At 54.3% G+C, this 23197-nt stretch overlaps 1 protein-coding gene across 1 annotated transcript in view; it reads left to right on the forward strand.

Moving 5' to 3' along the window:
• The window catches only part of ARSB (arylsulfatase B), a 149826-nt gene that overhangs the window by 79848 nt on the left and 46781 nt on the right, over nt 1–23197 (forward strand). The window contains exon 5 of the mRNA XM_062212520.1: nt 5699–5942. Coding sequence (XP_062068504.1) covers nt 5699–5942 — 244 coding nt within the window. The remainder of the gene's footprint in view (nt 1–5698; nt 5943–23197) is intronic.

Below are 23197 nucleotides of genomic sequence, written 5' to 3' on the forward strand. Positions count from 1 at the left end.
TGGTGGCAAGACAGCTGTGTACCTCCGTGTGGTGAAGGGGATGACCGTATACCTACCTCCCTGTGGCGAGGGGGACAGCTGTACACCTCCGTGTGGTGAAGGGGATGACCGTATACCTCCCTGTGGTGAGAGATGACTGTGTACCTCCGTGTGGTGAAGGGGACAACTATGTACCTCCCTGTGGTGAGGGGGACAGCTGTACACCTCCGTGTGGTGAAGGGGATGACCGTATACCTCCCTGTGGTGAGGGGGACAGCTGTACACCTCCGTGTGGTGAAGGGGGTGACCGTATACCTCCCTGTGGTGAGAGGTGGCTGTGTACCTCCGTGTGGTGAAGGGGATGACCGTATACCTCCCTGTGGTGAGGGGGACAGCTGTACACCTCCGTGTGGTGAAGGGGGTGACCGTATACCTCCCTGTGGCGAGGGGGACAGCTGTACACCTCCGTGTGGTGAAGGGGGTGACCGTATACCTCCCTGTGGTGAGGGGGACAGCTGTACACCTCCGTGTGGTGAAGGGGGTGACCGTATACCTCCCTGTGGTGAGGGGGACAGCTGTACACCTCCGTGTGGTGAAGGGGATGACCGTATACCTCCCTGTGGCGAGGGGGACAGCTGTACACCTCCGTGTGGTGAGGGGGATGACCGTATACCTCCCTGTGGTGAGAGATGACTGTGTACCTCCGTGTGGTGAGGGGGATGACCGTATACCTCCCTGTGGTGAGAGATGACTGTACACCTCCGTGTGGTGAAGGGGATGACCGTATACCTCCCTGTGGTGAGGGGGACAGCTGTACACCTCCGTGTGGTGAAGGGGGTGACCGTATACCTCCCTGTGGTGAGAGGTGACTGTGTACCTCCATGTGGTGAAGGGGATGACCGTATACCTCCCTGTGGTGAGGGGGACAGCTGTACACCTCCGTGTGGTGAAGGGGGTGACCGTATACCTCCCTGTGGCGAGGGGGACAGCTGTACACCTCCGTGTGGTGAAGGGGGTGACCGTATACCTCCCTGTGGTGAGGGGGACAGCTGTACACCTCCGTGTGGTGAAGGGGATGACCGTATACCTCCCTGTGGTGAGGGGGACAGCTGTACACCTCCGTGTGGTGAAGGGGATGACCGTATACCTCCCTGTGGTGAGAGATGACTGTGTACCTCCGTGTGGTGAGGGGGATGACCGTATACCTCCCTGTGGTGAGAGATGACTGTGTACCTCCGTGTGGTGAGGGGGATGACCGTATACCTCCCTGTGGTGAGAGATGACTGTACACCTCCGTGTGGTGAAGGGGATGACCGTATACCTCCCTGTGGTGAGGGGGACAGCTGTACACCTCCGTGTGGTGAAGGGGGTGACCGTATACCTCCCTGTGGTGAGAGATGACTGTGTACCTCCGTGTGGTGAAGGGGATGACCATATACCTCCCTGTGGTGAGGGGGACAGCTGTACACCTCCGTGTGGTGAAGGGGACAACTATGTACCTCCCTGTGGTGAGAGATGACTGTGTACCTCCCTGTCGTGAGGGGCACAGCTGTATTACCTCCCTGTGATGAGGAGGACAGCAGTATACCTCGACATGGTGAAGTGGACGACTGTATACCTCCCTGTGGTAACGGGGAGATGGCTGTACACCATGGAGCAGGTCGTCCACACTACCCTCCCGAGGCTCTTTTGGATTACAGAGATTTTTTGGAAATGTCTCCGTATAACAAACACACCAACTAGTGTCCTGTTGAAGGCGTCTCCGGGGTCACCTCTGACACTGGCGCGATTCTGCCACCAGCATACAGTGGCAGCCCTGCTCGTCTTCCACAGTCCCAGCTCTGAGCCCTCACCCGGGTGGGGGGACGCTAACCTCAGCTACTCGGCGCCACCCATGTCCCCTGTGCCCTGGGGCACGGGAGCAGCCACTTTCTCTGCCCTGGGTCTGCGCTCCGTAGGCGTTCATCTCACCATCTTGGGGGAGGGGTCTTCCCCCCAGAACCCCCTCCCCCACTGCTCTGCACACTCTGTGGGAGTTCTCGCTTTCCTGTGGCGAGGGGGTCTTCCCCCCCAAACCCCTCTCCCCACTGCTCTGTTTGCAGGGACGTTTGTAAACCACCGAGAAGTCTTCCACGCTTGATAGTGCTCAGGTCACTGCACAGTGTCAACTCAGTGACCAGTGTGGACGCTGAAACATTGTCCCAGAGGTACTGACGAGGCCCACGTCTCCACTGCTTGGGAGCTTTACGTAAACATGTGAGATGGTTTTCTTTCCACGGATGTGGGGCCCAGCTCACGTGGATGCTCCCTGGGCCATGCTGGGTGACATGCCTGATCCCAGCTCTCATGGATGTGTCCAGTGCTGTGCCAGGTGACACACGGGGATCCCGGCTTACGTGGATGCCCCCCATGCCATGCTGGGTGACACGTGTGGATCCCAGCTCACGGGAACATGCCACGTGCTGTGCTGGGTGATAGGTGTGGATCCCAGCTCACGGGGACTTGCCCCATGCTGTGCTGGGTGACATGTGTGGATCTCAGCTCACGTCGATGTGCCACGTGCCATGCTGGGTGACACGTGTGGATCCCAGCTCACGGGAACATGCCACGTGCTGTGCTGGGTGATAGGTGTGGATCCCAAACCTCGTGGACATGCCCCATGCTGTGCTGGGTGACACGTGTGGATCTCAGCTCACGTCGATGTGCCACGTGCCATGCTGGGTGACACGTGTGGATCCCAGCTCACGGGAACATGCCACGTGCTGTGCTGGGTGATAGGTGTGGATCCCAAACCTCGTGGACATGCCCTGTGCTGTGGTGGGTGACACGTGTGGATCCCAGCTCACAGGGACTTGCCCCATGCCATGCTGGGTGACACATGTGGATCCCAGCTCACGTCGATGTGCCACGTGCCGTGCTGGGTGACACGTGTGGATCCCAGCTCACAGGAACATGCCACGTGCTGTGCTGGGTGATAGGTGTGGATCCCAGCTCACGGGGACTTGCCCCATGCTGTGCTGGGTGACACGTGTGGATCTCAGCTCACGTCGATGTGCCACGTGCCATGCTGGGTGACACGTGTGGATCCCAGCTCACGTCGATGTGCCACGTGCTGTGCTGGGTGACACGTGTGGATCCCAGCTCACGGGGACTTGCCACGTGCTGTGCTGGGTGACACGTGTGGATCCCAGCTCACGGGAACATGCCACGTGCTGTGCTGGGTGATAGGTGTGGATCCCAGCTCACGGGGACTTGCCCCATGCTGTGCTGGGTGACACGTGTGGATCTCAGCTCACGTCGATGTGCCACGTGCCATGCTGGGTGACACGTGTGGATCCCAGCTCACGGGAACATGCCACGTGCTGTGCTGGGTGATAGGTGTGGATCCCAAACCTCGTGGACATGCCCCATGCTGTGCTGGGTGACACGTGTGGATCTCAGCTCACGTCGATGTGCCACGTGCCATGCTGGGTGACACGTGTGGATCCCAGCTCACGGGAACATGCCACGTGCTGTGCTGGGTGATAGGTGTGGATCCCAAACCTCGTGGACATGCCCTGTGCTGTGGTGGGTGACACGTGTGGATCCCAGCTCACAGGGACTTGCCCCATGCCATGCTGGGTGACACATGTGGATCCCAGCTCACGTCGATGTGCCACGTGCCGTGCTGGGTGACACGTGTGGATCCCAGCTCACAGGAACATGCCACGTGCTGTGCTGGGTGATAGGTGTGGATCCCAGCTCACGGGGACTTGCCCCATGCTGTGCTGGGTGACACGTGTGGATCTCAGCTCACGTCGATGTGCCACGTGCCATGCTGGGTGACACGTGTGGATCCCAGCTCACGTCGATGTGCCACGTGCTGTGCTGGGTGACACGTGTGGATCCCAGCTCACGGGGACTTGCCACGTGCTGTGCTGGGTGACACGTGTGGATCCCAGCTCACGGGAACATGCCACGTGCTGTGCTGGGTGATAGGTGTGGATCCCAGCTCACGGGGACTTGCCCCATGCTGTGCTGGGTGACACGTGTGGATCTCAGCTCACGTCGATGTGCCACGTGCCATGCTGGGTGACACGTGTGGATCCCAGCTCACGGGAACATGCCACGTGCTGTGCTGGGTGATAGGTGTGGATCCCAAACCTCGTGGACATGCCCCATGCTGTGCTGGGTGACACGTGTGGATCTCAGCTCACGTCGATGTGCCACGTGCCATGCTGGGTGACACGTGTGGATCCCAGCTCACGGGAACATGCCACGTGCTGTGCTGGGTGATAGGTGTGGATCCCAAACCTCGTGGACATGCCCTGTGCTGTAGTGGGTGACACGTGTGGATCCCAGCTCACGGGGACTTGCCCCATGCTGTGCTGGGTGACATGTGTGGATCTACACAAAGCATGCAGTGTGGCACCAGGGCCTGTGCTAGATTGAAAGGTCTCATATCAGATGTGTGCTGCTCCAGCCTCTGGTTACGTCTGTACTGACCACAGCATCAGGAGGGAGCAGGGTTACCAGCATGCGAGAGGGTGGTTAGTGCAGGAGAGGGTACTAGCTTGAGGAAGTAGTAGTTAGTATGGGACAGGGTAGTTAGAACAGAAGAAGGGAGCTTGGGAGAAGACTAGTTAGTACTGGAGAGGGAAAGGGTCATTAGTATGGGAGAGGGTAGTTCTAGAGAGGTAGTACAGGAGAGGCTAGTTAGTTCAGGAGGTGGTGGTTAGTACAGGTGAGGGTAGTTAGTATGGGAGAAAGGAGTTAGTATGGGAGAAAGGAGTTAATACGAGAGAGGGTGGTTAGTATTAGGGTGGTTAGTATGGGAGAGGGTAGTTAGTGTGAGATCATGTAGTTAGTACTAGAAAGGGTAGTTAGTACAGGAGGGGGTAGTTAGTATCAGAGAGGATAGTTAGTATTAAGGTAGTATGGGAGAGGGTAGTTAGTACAAGAGGGAGTAGTTAGTATTAGAGAGGGTGGTTAGTATGAGATAATGTAGTTAGTTCAGGAGAAGGTAGTTAGTACGGGAGAGGATAGTTAGTACAGGAGAGGGTGGTTAGTATGGGAGAGGTGGTTAGTATGGGAGAGATGGTTAGTATGGAGAGGGTGGTTTGTATGGGAGAGGTAGTTAGTACGGGAGAGGGGGTTAGTACGGGAGAGGTGGTTAGTACGGGAGAGGGTGGTTAGTACGGGAGAGGGGGTTAGTACGGGAGAGGCGGTTAGTAGGGGAGAGGCGGTTAGTACGGGAGATGTGGTTGGTATGGGGGAAGGTATGAGTTTTCCCTTTCATTCCGTAAGCACCGGTTAATACCGACATATGCGGTACCACCCCTGCCGGCCCCTGACCCACAGGGACGCCCACGTGCTCAGCGTGGTGGAGGCACAGGGACTCCTAAGGTGATGTGAGGAGGATCACGTGGGCTCCTCTGAGGCGGAAATCCCCGGCCCTGAGGGTTTCTGACCAGGGCGAGGCCGGGGGAGGGCGCACGGCAGGCAGGTGTTGGGCCGAGTCTTTCTGGAATGTTCTTTGTGGGCTGTGGTGGTCTCGTCACATGCACAGGAGAGGCCTCAGTCTAACGCCCTGGTGACATCCATTCATCATTCACTCATTCATTGATTCAGTCAGTCTGTCAGTCACTCAGTGAGCAGGTTCGATAGAGCTGACACCAGCACCTCTCTTAGGGTTCCGGAAGCTTCCATGTGCTCACGACAAGGTCCTGTTGTGTTTCAGATAACGGCGGACAGACTCTGGCCGGGGGCAACAACTGGCCCCTGCGCGGCAGGAAGTGGAGCCTGTGGGAGGGCGGCGTGCGTGGCGTGGGCTTTGTGGCCAGCCCCCTGCTGAAGCGGAAGGGCGTGAAGAGCCGGGAGCTGCTGCACATCTCCGACTGGCTGCCGACGCTCGCACGGCTGGCGGGTGCACACACCGGCGGCACCAAGCCCCTGGACGGCTTCGACGTGTGGGACACCATCAGGTACCCGCCCCTCGGCCCTCTCCCTCCCCTGCCAGGAGGAGCCGAGCCCGCCTGTTAAGATGCTCCTTCAGCTTACAATTGATGTTTTTTGTTTTTTTGGTTTTTTTAAGTAGAAATGTGTTAAGATACGTAGTTTCATGTATTTATCAAAGTTCAATGTTTGAGATTGCGGGCCTGGGTCTTCCACAAGGAACTGGATTGTTCTCAGCCTCTCGCCCTCCACGGAAGAGCTGTGAGGTGAAGCTCTGCTCAGTGGCAGGCAGGGGCGACGGCGTCTTCCCATGGAGCTCGTGGGGGACCGGGCAGCAGGAGCCGGGGCGGCTGGGTGGCCCCACCCCAGGAGGTATCTGGTGAGCTCCCTGCAGGTGCAGCTCCTGTCCTAGGTGCTGAGAGTTGGGCGTGAACAGGACGAGCGGGCTCCTGACTTCAGCAGCTGGCACTGGTGGGGGGGAGGCGGAGACAGGAGACACATCAGCACGCGAGGTGTGTGCCGTGGGCCGAGGACCGGGTGGAGTAGCACCGTGGGTGGTGACGGAGCAGGCTGGCGGGAGCAGGCCCAGGCTCGGCTTCGGGGGTGGCGGTGGTCCTGCTCGGTTCAGCCCGCACGGCGTGGAGCAGTGGTCCCTGTGTGGGAAGGCACTGGCCCTGGAGGGTGCAGGGTGCACCCTGGGAGTGCAGGAGGAAAACTTTGACTTAGTTTTATCCTGTTCTTCTTTTTAAGAGTGAGTTTTTTTATTTATTTGAAAAGCAGAGTTACAGAGAGGCAGAGGCAGAGAGAGTGAGCGAGAGACAGAGCAAGGTCTTCCATCTGCTGGTTCACTCCCCAAATGGCTGTAATGGCCAGAGCTGAGCAGATCTGAAGCCAGAAGCCAGGAGCTTCTTCTGGGTCTCCCACACGAGTGCAGGGGCCCAAGGACTTGGGCCATCCTCCACTGCTTTCCCAGGCCACAGCAGAGAGCTGGATTGGAAGAGGAGCAACTGGGACTCGAATCTGCGCCCATATGGGGTGCTGGAGCTACAGGCCAGGGCTTTCCCCGCTGGGCCACAGCGCCGGCCCTGAGTGCCGTTCTTTAAGTGTATGTTGCACAGGCACGTGATAGGCGAGTAGATTGGTGCATACATGGAGTTCACAAACAGCCGCGCCCGTGCTGGAGCATTGCTTTCACCGACGGAGGGCAGGCGTGTGGTGCCATGGTTTCCAACCTGTTGGGTGTCAGTGCGGATGGCTGCCCCTCAGGTGCTCTGGGGAGGGGCCCCTGACTCTCCCTTCTGAGTCCCGTTGCGATGGCCCTGCTCAAAGGTAGCGTGGTGTCATGTTTTTCTTCATGAGAGATAGACAGTGGGGTAGCTTAGGAATAAAGAGCCAAGATACATATAACGTGCACGCGAATGGTTCATGAAACAAGAAGTGTTTGTGTGTGTGAGCGTGTGAGTGTGTGTGTGTGAGAGAGAATGTGTGTGAGTGTATGTGTGTACACGTGCCCATAGAGAAGCTAAAGGGATGAGCTGTTAACAATAAAGGAATCTCCATGGGGACATAGGTGCCCTTTTACTGTGTCTTATTTTTGCAACTTTGTAAGTTTGCAATTATTTTCAAGCAAGAAGAATTTAAGAATGGGAAGATATTGGGGCCAGCGCTGTGGCGTAGTGGGGCTAAGCTTACGCCTGAGACACTGACATCCCAAGTGGGCGCCATTTGTGTCTCAGCTACTCCACTTCCGATCCAGCTCTCTGCTAGGGCCTGGGAAAGCAGTAGAAGATGGCCCAAGTCCTTGGGCCCCTGCACCTGCATGGGAGACTGGGAAGATGCTCCTGGCTCCTGGCTACAGATCGGCGCTGTTCCGGCCATTGTGGCCATCTGGGGAGTGAACCAGCAGATGGAAGACCTCTCTCTCTCTCTCTGTAGCTCTGCCTCTCAAATAAAAAAATAAAAGAATGGGAAAACTTGACAAGTGGGTTCCTGTTTGTCCACAAGGGCAGCAACGATTGGAATCAAATGGAGCAGTCGCCCTCCAAGTCCCCTCTCTGTGGCTCCCAGGTCCCAGCAAGGACCCAGTGTCCTCGTGTTTGTCACCCTCGTGGCCCTGAAAGCATTTGTGCTTGTAATCCATGGTGCACAGACAAGGGGGCTTCCCAAAGCTCTCAGAAAGTGAAATTAAAGACAGGTTTGGCTGGCACCATAGCTCACTAGGCTAATCCTCTGCCTGTGGCGCCGGTACCCCGGGTTCTAGTCCCGGTTGGGGTACGGGTTCTGTCCTGGTTGACCCTCTTCCAGGCCAGCTCTCTGCTGTGGCCCGGGAAGGCAGTGGAGGATGGCCCAAGTGCTTGGGCCTTGCACCCACATGGGAGACCAGGAGGAAGCCCCTGGCTCCTGGCTTCGGATCAGCGCAGCACGTTGGCTGTAGCAGCCACTTGGGGGGGTGAACCAACGGAAGGAAGACCTCTCTCTCTCTCTCTCTCTCTCTCTCTGTCTAACTCTGCCTGTCAAAAAAAAAAAAAAAAAAAAGGACAGGTTTATTTTGGTGCACCAGTTTTTGAAACTGGATGTTTCTTCATCGAATGTGTCGTCCTTGAACTTCTAAAGACTGTGCATAGCCACAGTATCCAGTGTTTGGCATGTCCACGTGAGTCCAGCTGCTGGGCTTAGAGGTCATTTCTTATGTTTCCATATGGTCAGTGGAACATGTTGAGCAAACGAAAGACTGGTGTGAGATCATTTCACACGAAGGAGGCTTGGTGGGCATTCGTGTGTCGGCGTTCCCGTCTGGAGTCCTGCGAGCCTGGGAGGGGTGGACGCCGCCCTGGCCTTGTGCAGCCTGGGTCTGGGGCTGCGGCTGCGCTGGGAACCTGGGCAGCATCATGACTTCATGCCTGTTTTTTGCCATATGAGTTGGCGTTTTCTTTACTTTTAATTTTTAAATGTTTTTATTTTAATTTTTCATTAGTTTCGATGTAGTTTTTCTTTAAAATGCTCTTTTATCTACCTCTATCCAAGTGTTCTAAATTTGTTATGTTTAGTTTTTTAAGATTTATTTCATTTATTTAAAAGGCAGAATTAGAGAGAGAGAGAGAGAGAGAGAGGCGTTCCATCTGCTGTGGAGTCCCTTGGATGCATCTCAGTACCTACAACCAGCCCTTCCCTCGGATTGCTTTGTGTTAACTTCTTTCTCTTTCTTCTTTCTTTTTCTTTAATTCTTTCTCTCTTTCTTTCTTTCTTTTCTTATAAATAACTCTGAAATGAACTATTTCTCTGTAAACTCTCTGTCTACATTTAAGATTTTTCTTAGATATAAATCATTTTAAATTTTATACCCAGCCGAGGAAATGACAGTTTTTCAAGATTTATTTATTTATTTATTTGAGACGTAGGACTACAGAGAGGAGAGCCCCTACTTATATATTTTTATTTATTTGAAAGGCAGAGCTGCAGAGAGAGGAGAAGAGAGAAAAGGAAAGAGAGAGAGAGAGAGGGAGTTCTTTTGTCCAATTGTTTCTTCTCCAGATGCCCACACAGCCAGGACTGGGCCAGGCCAAAGCCAGGGGCTGGGAGCTCCACGCAGGTCTCCCCTGTGGGTGCAGGGGCCCAAGCACCGGGGCCGCCGTCTGCTGCTTCCCCGGGCCGTCAGCAGCCAGGACTCTTAGCGGCACTTGGGATAGGAAACGCCAGGGTCCCAGACAGTGGCTTTCCCTAGCGCCCTGCCACGCTGGCCCCATATATTGAGTTTTTTGACTATAATATCTTTGCAAATATTTTTCCAATCTTACTTATCGTTTAAATTTTGTTGATTTTTTGGACATGTCTTTCCCATGTTTATTTATCAATAAAATCAACTTTTCCTTTTCTGTGATGTTCAGAAAACTTTTTCCCACCTTGAAATGTACTAAATGTTTTTCAATATTTTCTTTTCAATTTTGTGGTTTGATTTTTCTCCTGTATAATCCCTAAATCATTGAGATGCTATGTGTGTTACGTGGGTCCAGTGTCACAGGTAGAGGAATGATTTTTTTCCCCCTAGTTTATTTAGATCCTGGAGCTGAGACTATAATTAAAGCTGTGAACTTACAGGGTCAAAAAAAAAAAAAATGTGCCTCAGACACAGGTGGAAACCCTTGATGGATGGGCCTGGCCTTGTAGGCCTCGTCTCTGTCTCTGTCTCTCTCTCTCTCTTTCTCTCTCTGTCTCTGTCTCCCCCCGCTCTTCCTCTCTCAGTCATGCACCTTTCAAATAAATAAATAGGTACATAAATATCTTTTTACAAATCCTGATAGAGCTCATCTTAGATCAGGAGTAGACTGTACATTTTGTCTGTGTGATCCCTTCTAGAAAAATTAGGACGTTCTTTACAAACCTGTTCCTTTGTTGCCTATGTTAACGCGAAAACCAAGCCCACTTCACGATAAAAAGGGAATAGACAGCAGTCACCAAGCCAGGTGTGAGCTTCAGCCCGTGTGGTGGTCCGCATCCCGCGTGGAGGCCGCTGAGGTCTGACTCAGAGGAGCTGGGGAAGCGTGGAGGTGCTGGGGTGCGACAGCGTTTGCGGCCTGCTTGGCGTCAGGGGGGTTCCGTGTGCTGGTGACAGAGGTGTCACAAGCCCGGGCCCAGTGGCGCCCTGCACGGGGCAGGAAGGTGCTGAGTGCATTTTGAGCCATCGCCTTCTTCCCCGGGCCACTGAGGATTTTATCTTGGCCAAGTCCACATCATTGATGCCAAATGTTGGCTTGTAAATCCACATATCAGCCTTAACATTACCTTTTTTTTTTTTTTTTTTTTTTAAGATGTATTTATTTAATGGAAAGGCAGAGTGAGGGTGGGGGAGAAAGAGATCTTCCATCCACTGGTTCACTTCCCAGATGGCTACAGCAAGCAGGGCTGGGTGGGGTTGAAGCCAGCAGCCTGGAACTGCATTTGGGTTTCCAATGGGTGCAGGGGCCCAGGTACCTGAGCTGTCTCCTGCTGCCTTCCCCGGTGCATCAGCAGGGAGCTGGACTGGAAGCAGAGCAGCCAGGACTGGAATTGGCGCCCTGGGATGGGATGGGCGCATGGTAGGCATGACTTAACCGCTCCATCTTCACGTGATCCTGCTCAGAGGTGGACTGTGAGGGTCCTGGTGTGGGAAGGGCTGTGCGTACTCTCCCCGCAGCTGCAGAAGACGTGCCGCAGCCTTGCGCCTTCTCCCGGCAGCCAGGCCTCTGGGGAGCGGAGACCGAGCACCGCTCAGCAGCGAGCCTTGACCGAATGCCGTGCCGGGTCCTGCACCACAACAGGGCCCACCTTCCTTGGCTGCTTTTTTGTTTATTGATTTATTTGACAGGCAGAGTGGACAGAGAGAGAGAGAGACAGAGAGAAAGGTCTTCCTTTTTTCTGTTGGTTCACTCCCCAATGGCCACTGCGGCCGGCGCTCCACGCTGATCCAAAGCCAGGAGCCAGGTGCTTCTCCTGGTCTCGCATGCAGGTGCAGAACCCAAGCACTTGGGCCATCCTCCACTGCCTTCCCGGGCCATAGCAGAGAGCTGGCCTGGAAGAGGGGCAACCGGGACTAGAACCCAGTGTGGCTGGCGCTGCAGGCAGAGGATTAGCCTATTGAGCTACGGTGGCGCCGGCCGGCTGCTTTATTTTTTAACAAAGTAAAATTCCTGATGTTTTCTCTGGAAATTCAGCAGATCTCTGTTTAACAAGCGGAGAACTGCTCTCACCTCGCTCCCATTTCTTGACACAATTCTTGAAGCTGCTAAAGTTCACCCCGGACCCCCTTGCAGCATTAGCTGGGCTGCTGTTCGGCACGGGTGGCCGAGCCGCCAGCACTGGTGGCCGAGCCGCCAGCACCGTGCCTGCTGCTGAGACATCGGCAGCCGAGCTGGCGTCTGGAGCTGCTTTTCCAAAGCAGAAAAACAACTGGACGGCCAAAGTCACAGATACTCGATCTGTGCCCGGAGGTGTGAGCTTTGTTCCAGAAATGGAAACACCGACCTTGAGATGATGGTAATTTTTGAAAATGTCATAAAGTAGGAATGTGAGGACGATGGAAAGTTGAGTTGGCTGTGCCGAGTGTCGGAGATTCTGCAGGTGGCACAGCTGTCGCTTCCCCTGAGGTCTGCACAGAGTACAGAGCAGTCAGAGGCAGCAGCCACGGTCCAGGGGTGGGTGGTGGCGTTTGCAAAGGGGGCTCCTTCTGCAGACCTCAGGCCAGGGCTGTCACTCCTAGGAGATGCAGTCCCAGGTGCCTTCCAGCCCCGTGGTGCTCTTGCTTTTCAACTTGACACACAGCCTGTGGATTATTTTGAGACAATTCAAGTAGGTTGGTGACACAAAGGAAAACCAAAGGATTCATCTATCCTAAGTGGCTTTTTTTTTTTTTTAGCTGATTTTGTCTTTAATTGAACTTCCTGTGAGGTACAAGCGCAGGCATGGCCATAATGGCGTCATGAAGACTGTGTGCCGGGGTGGACGCTGGGGCCCAGCGGGCTAACACCCTGGCCTGCAGTGCCGGCATTCCATATGGACACCAGTTCAAGTCCCAGCTGCTCCACTTCCCATCCAGCTCTCTGCTATGGCCTGGGAAAGCAGTAGAAGATGGCCCAAGTGCTTGGGCCCCTGCACCCTGTGTGAGACCTGGAAGAAGCTCGTTGGCTCCCGGCTTCAGATCGGTGCAGCTCCTGCCATCGTGGCCAATTGGGGAGTGAACCAATGGAAGGAAGACCACTCTCTCTCTCTCTGCCTCTCCTCTCTATGTGTAACTCTGACTTTCAAATAAATAAAAACAAATATTAAAAAAAAACGAAGACTGTGCTCCCTGAGGGTTTAGTCCCAGGAAGGAAGTGGAGGGCAAATACATCCCTGTCCCCCTCTCTCAGATACCACGAGGCCCAGTGAGACGGAACGGCCCGCGAGCCGCAGGCTAAGAACCGCTAGGCTGCGTCCTGTGTCCCGCCTGTCAGCAAGGCATCAGACTGAGGTGGCAGTCTCGTGTCCTTTTGCGTTGACTGGCGGTGCCGCTGCACATTATTCTTACTGGTGCTGTCTTGGGGCCCTCTCGGTGGTTTGTCTTCATGTTTATTTACTTGGAAGGCAGAGAGAGACAGAGAGACGCTCCTATCTGCTGGTTCACTGCTCAGCTGTCTACAACAGTCAGGGCCGGGCCAGGCTGAAGCCGGGAGCTGGAACTCTGGAACTCTGCCACCTCCCTGGGTGCACGTGAGCGAGGAGCTGGAGCCCAGGGCGGAGCTGGCACTGGAACCCAGGCTCTGTGGTCATGGATGCCGCCATGCCACGCGGCAGCATAACTGCTGTGCCACACACCTGTGCCACACGCCTGTGCCGGGCTTCGTTGTCTCTCGTGCTACCAGTATCCTTTGTTGTATGACGCTCCCATTCTGCAGTTCTTAGAGTTGATCGGTCTCTTGCTTAGTTAATGTTTTAAAGTAATTTTCCCGTGGTAGGATCTCAGTGGTAGGATTTAGTGAATTTGTATATGAAAGAATGTCTTTCTGTCCCCTTCAGACATAAGGAAGAAGTTAAGACGTTCCATTGATTGGAGACACAGCGAGGACACACACTCCCATCCGCTGGCCCACTCCCCAGACGCACTTGGTGTCTGAGCTGCGTTGGGGGCTGGGAGCGCAGTTCAGGCCTCTGCAGTGGGGGCAGGGACCTGGTTATTTGTGCCATCACCACCACCTCCCAGGGAGCCCATCCGCAGGGAGTGGGACCAGCAAAGCTGGGGGCTGGAGGAGGAGCCAAGGACCCTGCTGTGTGCCTGGGCCCACCCAAGACCACCCACTTTGTGGCTTCCCTTGTAGTTAGAGAGACCCTGCTCCTGGGTGACTGAAGTGTGATTAGCCTTGCTGCTTTGCCCAAGAATTTCAGGTTCCCCCAGTTACACTGGGAACTAGGGAAGGAGTTCATAGAAAATGTGTCTTAGGAGAAAACTATGCGTGGATTTCAGATTTTGTTTTGCACCAAAATAAACTTGTTGTTCATTTTCCATGCACTTTTTGAAGTCCCCTGACGTGTGGTTTAACTCCGTGGTGGCTGGAGGATGTAGTTGCTATCCCAGTCCTTACACTCAAGCCTTGGCCCACACATGGTCTCTCCTGGTGCCGGCCCCCGTGTGCTTGAGGAGAGGGGGGGCGGGGCAGTGGCTGCGCGTGGCCTCGGGTTCTCTGTGGTCTGCAGGGACGGTGTTTGTGTGCGGGAGGTGAGGTATCCGTGCTGCCGGGTTGGGCCTTGCCCTATGGGGCTGTGTTCCCTTCCGCCCTTGGCTGTTTGTTGTGTGTTGGTTCCGGCAGTGTTGATGTGGTGGCTGCCATGACACGGCCACGGCCCTGTCATTTCCCGGGTGCCCCTGCACCCAGGGCTCTGTGGCCTGGTCTGTCCGCCGTCCTCGGCGTCCTGACGCACAGCTACTGCGCGTTCAACTCCACCAATCGCCTCTCCCTTCTCCTCCATTTTACTGTCACCTGTGCTATTTCTGCTTTATCAGAGCCCTCGTGTCTGCTTCAGAAAGTGTGGAAAAATGGAATGAAAAGATAAGTTTATTTTGGTGCAAACAATTGAAGTCCACACAGATGCGGGGTCTTCAGAAAGTTCATGAAAATACATGTGAAAGAAACTGCACGAATTTCAAAAAATGTTGGCACCAAAATAAACGTCTCTGAATTCCATTTCCACAGGCTTGCTCAAGAGCCCTGGTAAGTTCTGTGCCGCTGTTCTCTCCCTCTCCGCGGTTTTGTTTTCGTCTTCGAGCTACGAGAATCTGCTCGGCGCTGACCACCTCTGCACTCCGCGTGTTCACGGCTCCCTCTCAGTCGGAGGACTTAGTTCCGGAACACGTTTCTCAGGGTCCTTTGAATCGTTGCCTGTCTGTTGAAACATTTTCTGCAACCTTGGTCACACACACACACACCCCCCTATATACACACATGCGCACACACAATACACATGCACACATGCACATACATGCACATATGCGCGCACACATACATACACGTGCACGCAGACATACACACATGCACACGTACATACACATGTATGTGCACGTGCACACATATACACACATGTGCACACATACACATACATACACACGTACACATACACATGTGTGTGCACATATACACGCACCACACATGCGCACACATGTGCACATGTGCATACACACATACATGTGCGTGTACATATATACACACACCTGTGCACAATGCATACCTGCACGTGTGCACACACACATACACACGCTACACACATTGCCACATGCATACACACATGTGCTCGCGCACACACCCCTTGTCTCTCCCTGCCTTGCTGAAACGTCTCCAGGTCTTGTTTCCTGGGGTGCTGTTGGTGAGTCTCGGGTGCACCTGATTTTGTTTTCTGGGCCAGTGCCTTGGTCCTTTCGTCTGGCCTCGGGAAGACGTTGGGGTCCCCGTCACTGACAGGGCAGCTGGGTCTGCTGTGACGGAGCGTGCCCAGCACCCCTCTGCTTGAGTGTTCACGCACAGTCCAGACGTGAGGTTTCCTTTTCTGTGCTTCAGCCGGCTTCCCTGTGCCCCTCTGCTCCTTGGCCGTTCATTCTTCCGGACGTTGAACCACCTCCCCGTGCGTTCACAGGCTCTCGCTGGCGTGTAACGCCCTTCGTTTCCTAATGTTTGTCTTTTCCTTCTGTCTGCTTCTTCCCTTAGCCCAGTGTTTGTGTTTTCAAGCGTCTGACGGCGCTGGTATTCTTACTGTCGGGTGTGGAGCGGCTGATTTGATTCGTGCCGAAGCATCAAGGCACGGCTCCCCCAGGGGGTGACCGTTTCTGCACTCTGCCATGTTTTCGTCCCTTGGAGTTTGGGATTCCCCTTTGCAATTTGGTTTAGCTCCGGTGGGTTCTTGCACTCTTGCTCATGTGGCGCCGGTTGGCTCGCCCAGGCCTGTGACAGCAGGTGCTCTGGGCACTTCCATCTGCTTCAGTGCCACACAGCAGGTGCAGCATCTCCCCTCAGCACAGCCCCTGTCCTAGCACTTTGCCTCCTCGTGACACTGGGGCGCCGTGTGCTGGCCACGTCTGGCTGTCTTCCCAGAGACCCCCAACCTCCTACGGCTCCCCTGTTGGCACTGCTGCCTGCTCGGGGGGCCGCTCCTGCCCGGCACACTTTCCAAGTGGCTGTCTGTCAACTTTGCAGGCACGGGGCGCTCCTCTGCGGGTACACTGCGTGCCTCTGCCTGTGTCTCCAAGGGTGTGACCCTGTCTCCCCGGGTTCTCCTTATCAGGAGTGATCTGAGCCCCTTCCCCTCCCCTGACTGCCCCCTGGTGGCAGGGCACCAGCTCTGCAGGGCTCAGGGCTTTCCTCACTTCCATCTGGGGTTTAACTGCACACCATCTATCTCCTGCCTGTGTCGCGGGCTCCTGTCCTGGGTGCTGTAGCTTCCTTTCCTTACCAATAGGTTATGTAAAATATGTATGTATGTATGTGTAAGTATTTACTTATGAGTGACAGAGGGAGGGAGACAGAGAAGGAGGTCTCTGTGGTTCACTTCCCAAATGCACACAGCCTCTAGCAGAACCAGACTGAAACCAGGAGCCAAGAACTCCGTCGGGGTCTGGAATCCATGCACCTGAGCCACCTGCGTCTCCCAGGTGCACCAGCAGGAAGCTGGGTGGGAAGCAGAAGCAGGACTCGATCCAGGCACTCTGACGTGGCGTGTGTGTGTCCCAAGGGGCAGCTTAACCAGTTAACCGCATTGCCTGTTTTCTCTTTCCCCTTTTCTGGAGCATGTGTGAAGAGACGTGAATCTAGACGGCCACTGTGACCCTCCAGAAATCCGGGCGCTCGCGTGTTCTTGGGCCCTGCTCAGCTGTGAGGAAAGCAGTGCTGAGACTGATGTGAGACCGGCTCAGACGCCCGCGGCCCGCCCGTCCTGTGTGTTTCAGCCGGATCAGAGCGTTCTGGGGTGACACTTCTGCCTGCTGCTCCCCAGCCCCTGGCTCACGGGGTACAGGGCTCCGAAGGGGCTTCTACCCATTTCTTAGTCGGCTGCTTCCCCCAGGTTGCTGTTGTGCCTGGCTGGGCATGGTGAGGGAGGCGACAGTGGTGGGGGCACTTCCTGGGTGGCCTCGGCCTGCGTTCTGTGGGATGTGGCCTGAGCAGCCTGGAGTCCCTCTTTTCCACTGTCTTTGGGATCATGCTCTGGTTCTCGTCCCCCTGGCATTGACGAGGACTCCGTGGTGCCTGGCTTCCGTCCTCCCTTCAGGTTCCAGCAGTGTTGCTGGATTTGCACCCTTGCAGTTCTTGGTGAATGTTAAAATGGACATTGGAAGGCGTGCCTGTTAGGCCCCTGGTTTGTCCTGATACCGACCCAGAACCAGAAGTCCTACCAACTGTTTTTCAGTGCTGAATGGGAAACGATGATATTAGGGATGTGATTCAGTGACTTGTGATAATGTTACCTTTTTCTTGCACGGCCAACATTTAAAACTTGATAAACCTCTTTACTGAAAACGTGGATCAGAAAACACGCCTCCGCTCCGTGTCACATGAACTCGGCGTACATACTTCCTCCCCACGTGTGGTCACGGCTCTCTGACTTCCGTGCTGAACTCTTCATTCGTGGCAGTGTTTGCAAGTTAAGGCAGCTTTCACAGCAGGCTGGGGCTCGAGCAGTGCAGGGAGTGAGCCCGGAAGGACTTCTGCGGCTGTAGCGGTAAAAACGTGCGCTTTGTGATTTGACCTGGTTCAAATCCCGTCTCCTCCGTTTATTGTGTCTGCGATCTTGGGCAAGTTTCATAGCATCTTGCAGCATTAATTTTCCAGTGGGGCTGGCATCACGGTGCAGTCGTTCAAGGCTGTGACGCCGGCATCCCATGTGGGATCTGATTCAGGTCCCGGCTGCTCCACTTCCAGTCCAGCTCTCTGCTGTGGCCTGGGAAAGCAGTGCAGGATGGCCCAGGTCCTTGGGCCCCCGCACCCGCATGGGAGACCTGGAAGAAGCTCCTGGTTCTTGGGTTCAGCCCAGCCCAGTCCTGGCCATTGTGGCCATTTGGGGAGTGAACCAGCAGAGGGAAGTTCTCTGTCCCTCCCCCCCGCCCCGCTCTCTATTTTTCAGCTTTCAAGTAACTAACTAAATACGTAAATAAATCTTTTAAAAAGGAGCGATAAAGCAGCTGCTCTGCTTCTGACCCAGCTCCCTGCTAATACACCTGGGAAGCAGAAGATGCTCCAAGAGCTGGGGCCCCTGCACCCACACGGGAGACCTGCATGAAGTTCCTGGCTCCTGGCTCAGCCCTGGCTATTTCGCATGTTTGGGGAGTAAACAAGCAGGTGGAAGATTTTTTCTCTCTCTCTTTGTCCCCGCCTCCCCCCATCTCTGTAACTGTGCCTTTAAAATCAATTAATCATTAACATAGAGTAGTTTCCTTGTGTGAATTGTGACACGGTGGTCCCCATCCTCCAGGCACCATGTGAGAATTTGGTGAAGGAATGTGTGGGAAGTGCATAGCACAGTGCCAGAACACACATGGGGGCTTCAAAGAGTTCGTGGGAAATGAAATGAAAAGACAAGGGTGTTTTTTTTTTTTTTTTTGGTGCAAAAACTTGAAACCCACGCAGATAACTTTGGAGATCCCCCCGGTGAGAATTTGGTTGCTGAAATGAAGATTGTACTGATGGTGATGATGATGGTGATGATGGTGATGATGGCGATGATGGTGATGGTGATGATGATGATGATGATGATGGCAATGGCAATGATGATGGTGGTGGTGATGATGGCGATGATGATAGTGATGACGGTGGTGATGATGATGGTGATGATGGTGATAATGGTGATGGCAATGATGATAGTGATAACAGTGGTGGTGATGATGGTGATGGTGATGATGGTGATGGCAATGATGATGGTGATGGCAATGATGATGGTGATGGCGGTGATGATGGTGATGATGGCGATGATGATAGTGATGACGGTGGTGATGATGATGGTGATGATGGTGATAATGGTGATGGCAATGATGATAGTGATAACAGTGGTGGTGATGATGGTGATGGTGATGATGGTGATGGCAATGATGATGGTGATGGCAATGATGATGGTGATGGCGGTGATGATGGTGATGATGGCGATGATGATAGTGATGACGGTGGTGATGATGATGGTAATGATGGTGATAATGGTGATGGCAATGATGATAGTGATAACAGTGGTGGTGATGATGGTGATGGTGATGATGGTGATGGCAATGATGATGGTGATGATGGTGATGATGGCGATGATAATGACATTGATGATGGCAATCATGGTGATGGTGATTATGATGGTGACGATGATAGTGACGGTGATGGTGATTATGATGGTGACGATGATGGTGACGGTGATGGTGATGGTGATGATGGTGATGTGATGACGGTGATGGTGATGACGGCGATGATGGTGATGGTGGTGACGATGATGATGGTGATGTCAATGATGACGGTGATGGTGATGATGGTGATGGTGGTGACGATGATGATGGTGATGGTGACGGTGATGGTGATGACAGTGATGATGGTGAGGTGACAGTGATGGTGATGACGGTGGTGATGGTGATGACAGTGGTGATGACGGTGGTGATGGTGGTGATGGTGATGATGGTGGTGATGGTGATGACAGTGGTGATGATGGTGGTGATGGTGAGGTGACAGTGATGGTGATGACGGTGGTGATGGTGATGACGGTGGTGATGACGGTGGTGATGATGATGACGGTGATGATGCTTACACAAGGCTAGCGAGGGGAACAGGCCTGCACAGCTGATGGTTTTCCTTCAGAATTTCTGCCCGGAAACTGCTGCATGTATTTTTTATTGCTTTTCTGAACACTTGGTACTGCCTCCCAGGGTATGTGCCCTGTGACAGCTGCTCAGCAGCAGAGCCAGCAGGGGCCTGGAATGTGGGAGCATCGCCCTTGGTTATAGGAAGGCCTGCCTGTCCTGCCCTCGACACAGTGGAACATGAAGGCTAGACGTGGGCCGCTCAGTTTAGAAGTGGACAGTGCTGTGATCTCAGTGTCTGGAACTGCAGACGGGGACGTGTCCGTGGCGTATTGGAAAGGGCTTGCTGATTACTGCACATCTCCCTGCTCTGCTCTCTGTTGTGTGGAACTAATCTGGACAGTGTGAAATCTGGGCTGAGTTCAGGTTGAATCCTGAGAGAACAGCAGAGACAACAGCTTGTCCCTTTGTAGCACAGCGGATGCAGAGACACGGTGGGCTCTGTGGTTCTTATAGGCATGTGCAGTTGGTGCAGAGATGTTTAGGCAGCCCTGAAAGTGAGAGGAATGAAAAGTGAGCCAGTCTGCCTCCTTCACAGCCCTGGCAGCCTCCTGCCCGTGCTGGCTGTGCCGAGAACATGTGCCCCTCACCACGCCTAGGATGAATGGGTTAACAACCAGGGTGCAGCACCAGAAGAGGTGTGTGGTGCCTAGCGATCACTGTGAGACCCACGGGGCCAGCCAAGCAAGCACCCAGGGCCCTCCAGGGAGTTCTTAGGGTGTGCGTGGGACAGGCCTGTCCTGCTGGTTGACCCGTCATATCAACCGTAGTCAGTGGGGGACACAGCGACTCTGTTCCTGTCCTTCCCCAGTTCTTGGTGCACTGACTGCCAAAACCATTGCACCTGCTGGGCGGGGCTGTCACAGCTCCCAGGTGACTGCAGTACAGCGAGGCCTGAGCATTACATGTGTGGAGATCTGGAGGTGGCCAATGGACAAGCAAAGATGGTTAATACCTGCAGGCAAGGTTCTGCTCTTAGCATAAGGATGGAAGGAGGTGCACAGGAGAGTGAAGATCATTGGTGATGTGTAGAGGTGTGGAGGCACGGAGGTGTGACAGCAGCAGGAAGGGTCTAAGGAGCCCAGGGGTTTCCCTCCAGATGCGGGGGACAGGGGGCGCGTCTTCTGCGTGACCTCAGAGCCTGCTCCGGCTTAAGCTGCGTGGATGTGTTGGTTCCTCGGAACGTGGAAGATGCCCAGTGGTCACTGCACTTGCTCTCTTGTTTCTCGCACAGTGACAGACTTTTGTCCCCAAGGCCGCTGTCTCGGGCCCGGGGAAACCAAGCCCCTGCCTGCATCTTCCGACCTGGAGGTCCCCCACGCCCGCCCTGGCTGGCCACGCCGTCTCTGCCCTTCATGGGTCCTTTCAAAACGGGCACTCCCCTTTATCTCCTGGGCACAGTCCCAGGAGTGCGGGGTTGTGTGTAGGGTTGGTGTGGCGGTCTCTCGTCCACGCCGACTCCTGCCATCCACACCCCACTCCCACCAGCTCCAGCCCCATCTGGGCTCCCATGGCTCCCTCCTGTGTCCTTGTCACCACTGAAAGTCTACACCATGGTTTCTGTGCTTTGTTGAATTGATGGGTGTGTATGCCTAAGTGTGTGTGCATATACATGTTTGTACGTATGTGCATGCATGTTTGCATTGTGTCGATGTGGACATACATGTGCACGTGTGCATGTGTATATGCACATGTACATATTTTACACACGTGTGGTGTGTGCATATGTTATGCATTGTGCACATGTGTGTGCATGTATGTGTGTGTGCTTGTGTGTACATGTGTAGATAGAATCACTGTGGTGATCCGTGCTAATGATTTGCTGTGTAACCGTTAGTTGACCCCTGCAGCCCCTGCCTCCCTCCCTCATCGTGCTGGTCCCTAAGTCGTCCTCCTCCCTCTGTCAGCCCCTCCCCCCCTCCCTTGTCGTGCTGGTCCCTAAGTCGTCCTCCTCCCTCTGTCAGCCCCTCCCCCCATCCCTTGTCGTGCTGGTCCCTAAGTCGTCCTCCTCCCTCTGTCAGCCCCTCCCCCCCTCCCTTGTCGTGCTGGTCCCTAAGTCGTCCTCGTCCCTCTGTCAGCCCCTCCCTCCCTCCCTTGTCGTGCTGGTCCCTAAGTCGTCCTCGTCCCTCTGTCAGCCCCTGCCTCCAAGGCATTGAGACGCTGGACCATTACTGAAACCAAAACAGCGACTTCAGGGGTAGGACTTGGAATCTAGTGACCCACGCCCTTATGGTCTCCACCCGTAGGTACAGGCGATTCTGTTCTTAGAGCTACAAGGAGGTCTCTGAACTTGAGAGGGAAACGACATGATCCGTTATTGTGACTGTTTAAAAGTGGGGAGAGGGCCGGCTGTGTGGCGCCGTGGGATGCCGGCAGCCGTGTCGGAGCTGCCCCTGGTCACGGTGTGCACCTGCTCCTTGTGTGGAAGCCCTGGGGAAGTGACGCACTCACGGCCTCACACACCCGTGGGCAGTGTGTGGGTGTTTCTCACACTCCGTTATTTCTATCTTCTCCTCTTGTGGAGTCACGTGTACTGCCCACCCCCATACATAAATAATTTTAAGATATGAGTGGTTATGTATTAATATATTGGCTCTGACATTTTTGGAGTTCTCTTCTTTTTTCTTGCCATCATTTTTAAAAAAGATTTACTTATCACACCGGGTTCTAGTCCCGGTCGGGACGCCAGATTCTGTCCCGGTTGCCCCTCTTCCAGGTCAGCTCTCTGCTGTGGCCAGGGAGTGCAGTGAAGGATGGCCCAAGTGCTTGGGCCCTGCACCCCATGGGAGACCAGAAGCACCTGGCTCCTGCCTTCGGATCAGCGCGGTACACCGGCCACAGTGCGCCAGCCGCAGCGGCCATTGGAGGGTGAACCAACGGCAAAAAGGAAGACCTTTCTCTCTGTCTCTCTCTCTCACTATCCACTCTGCCTGTCAAAAATTAAAAAAAAAAAAAAAAAAAAAGATTTACTTATTTATTTTGAAGGCAGAATTACAGAGAGGCAGAGGCAGAGAGGGAGAGACAGATCTTCTGCTGATTCACTCCCCAAATGGCCACAATGGCTGGGGCTGGGCTGATGCAAAGCCAGGAGCTAGGAGCTTCTTCCAGGTCTCCCACGTGGGTGCAGGGGCCCAAGGGCTTGGGCCATCTTCTGCTTTCCCAGGCCATAACAGAGAGCAGGATTGGAAGTAGAGCAGCTGGGACTTGAACTGGTGCCCATATGGAATGCCGGCACCACGGGCGGTGGCTTTACCCACTAGGTCACAGTGCCAGGCCGCCATCTTTTGAATTGAATGAATTTGTTTTGATTTCCTGTGGTCCAGAAAAATTCCTTACTTTTAGTAGTCACCCTAAAAGTCTAACCCACACATTTTGCTTGGCTAAATCTGAATTTAACCCCTGGCTTCACCCTCTTCCCAGACAGCACAAAAACCTCCAGATGCTGATCTTCAAACTCACTGACCTTGGGTT

The sequence above is a fragment of the Lepus europaeus genome, chromosome 15, assembly GCF_033115175.1.
Source record: "Lepus europaeus isolate LE1 chromosome 15, mLepTim1.pri, whole genome shotgun sequence".
NCBI classification, from domain to species: Eukaryota; Metazoa; Chordata; class Mammalia; order Lagomorpha; family Leporidae; genus Lepus; species Lepus europaeus.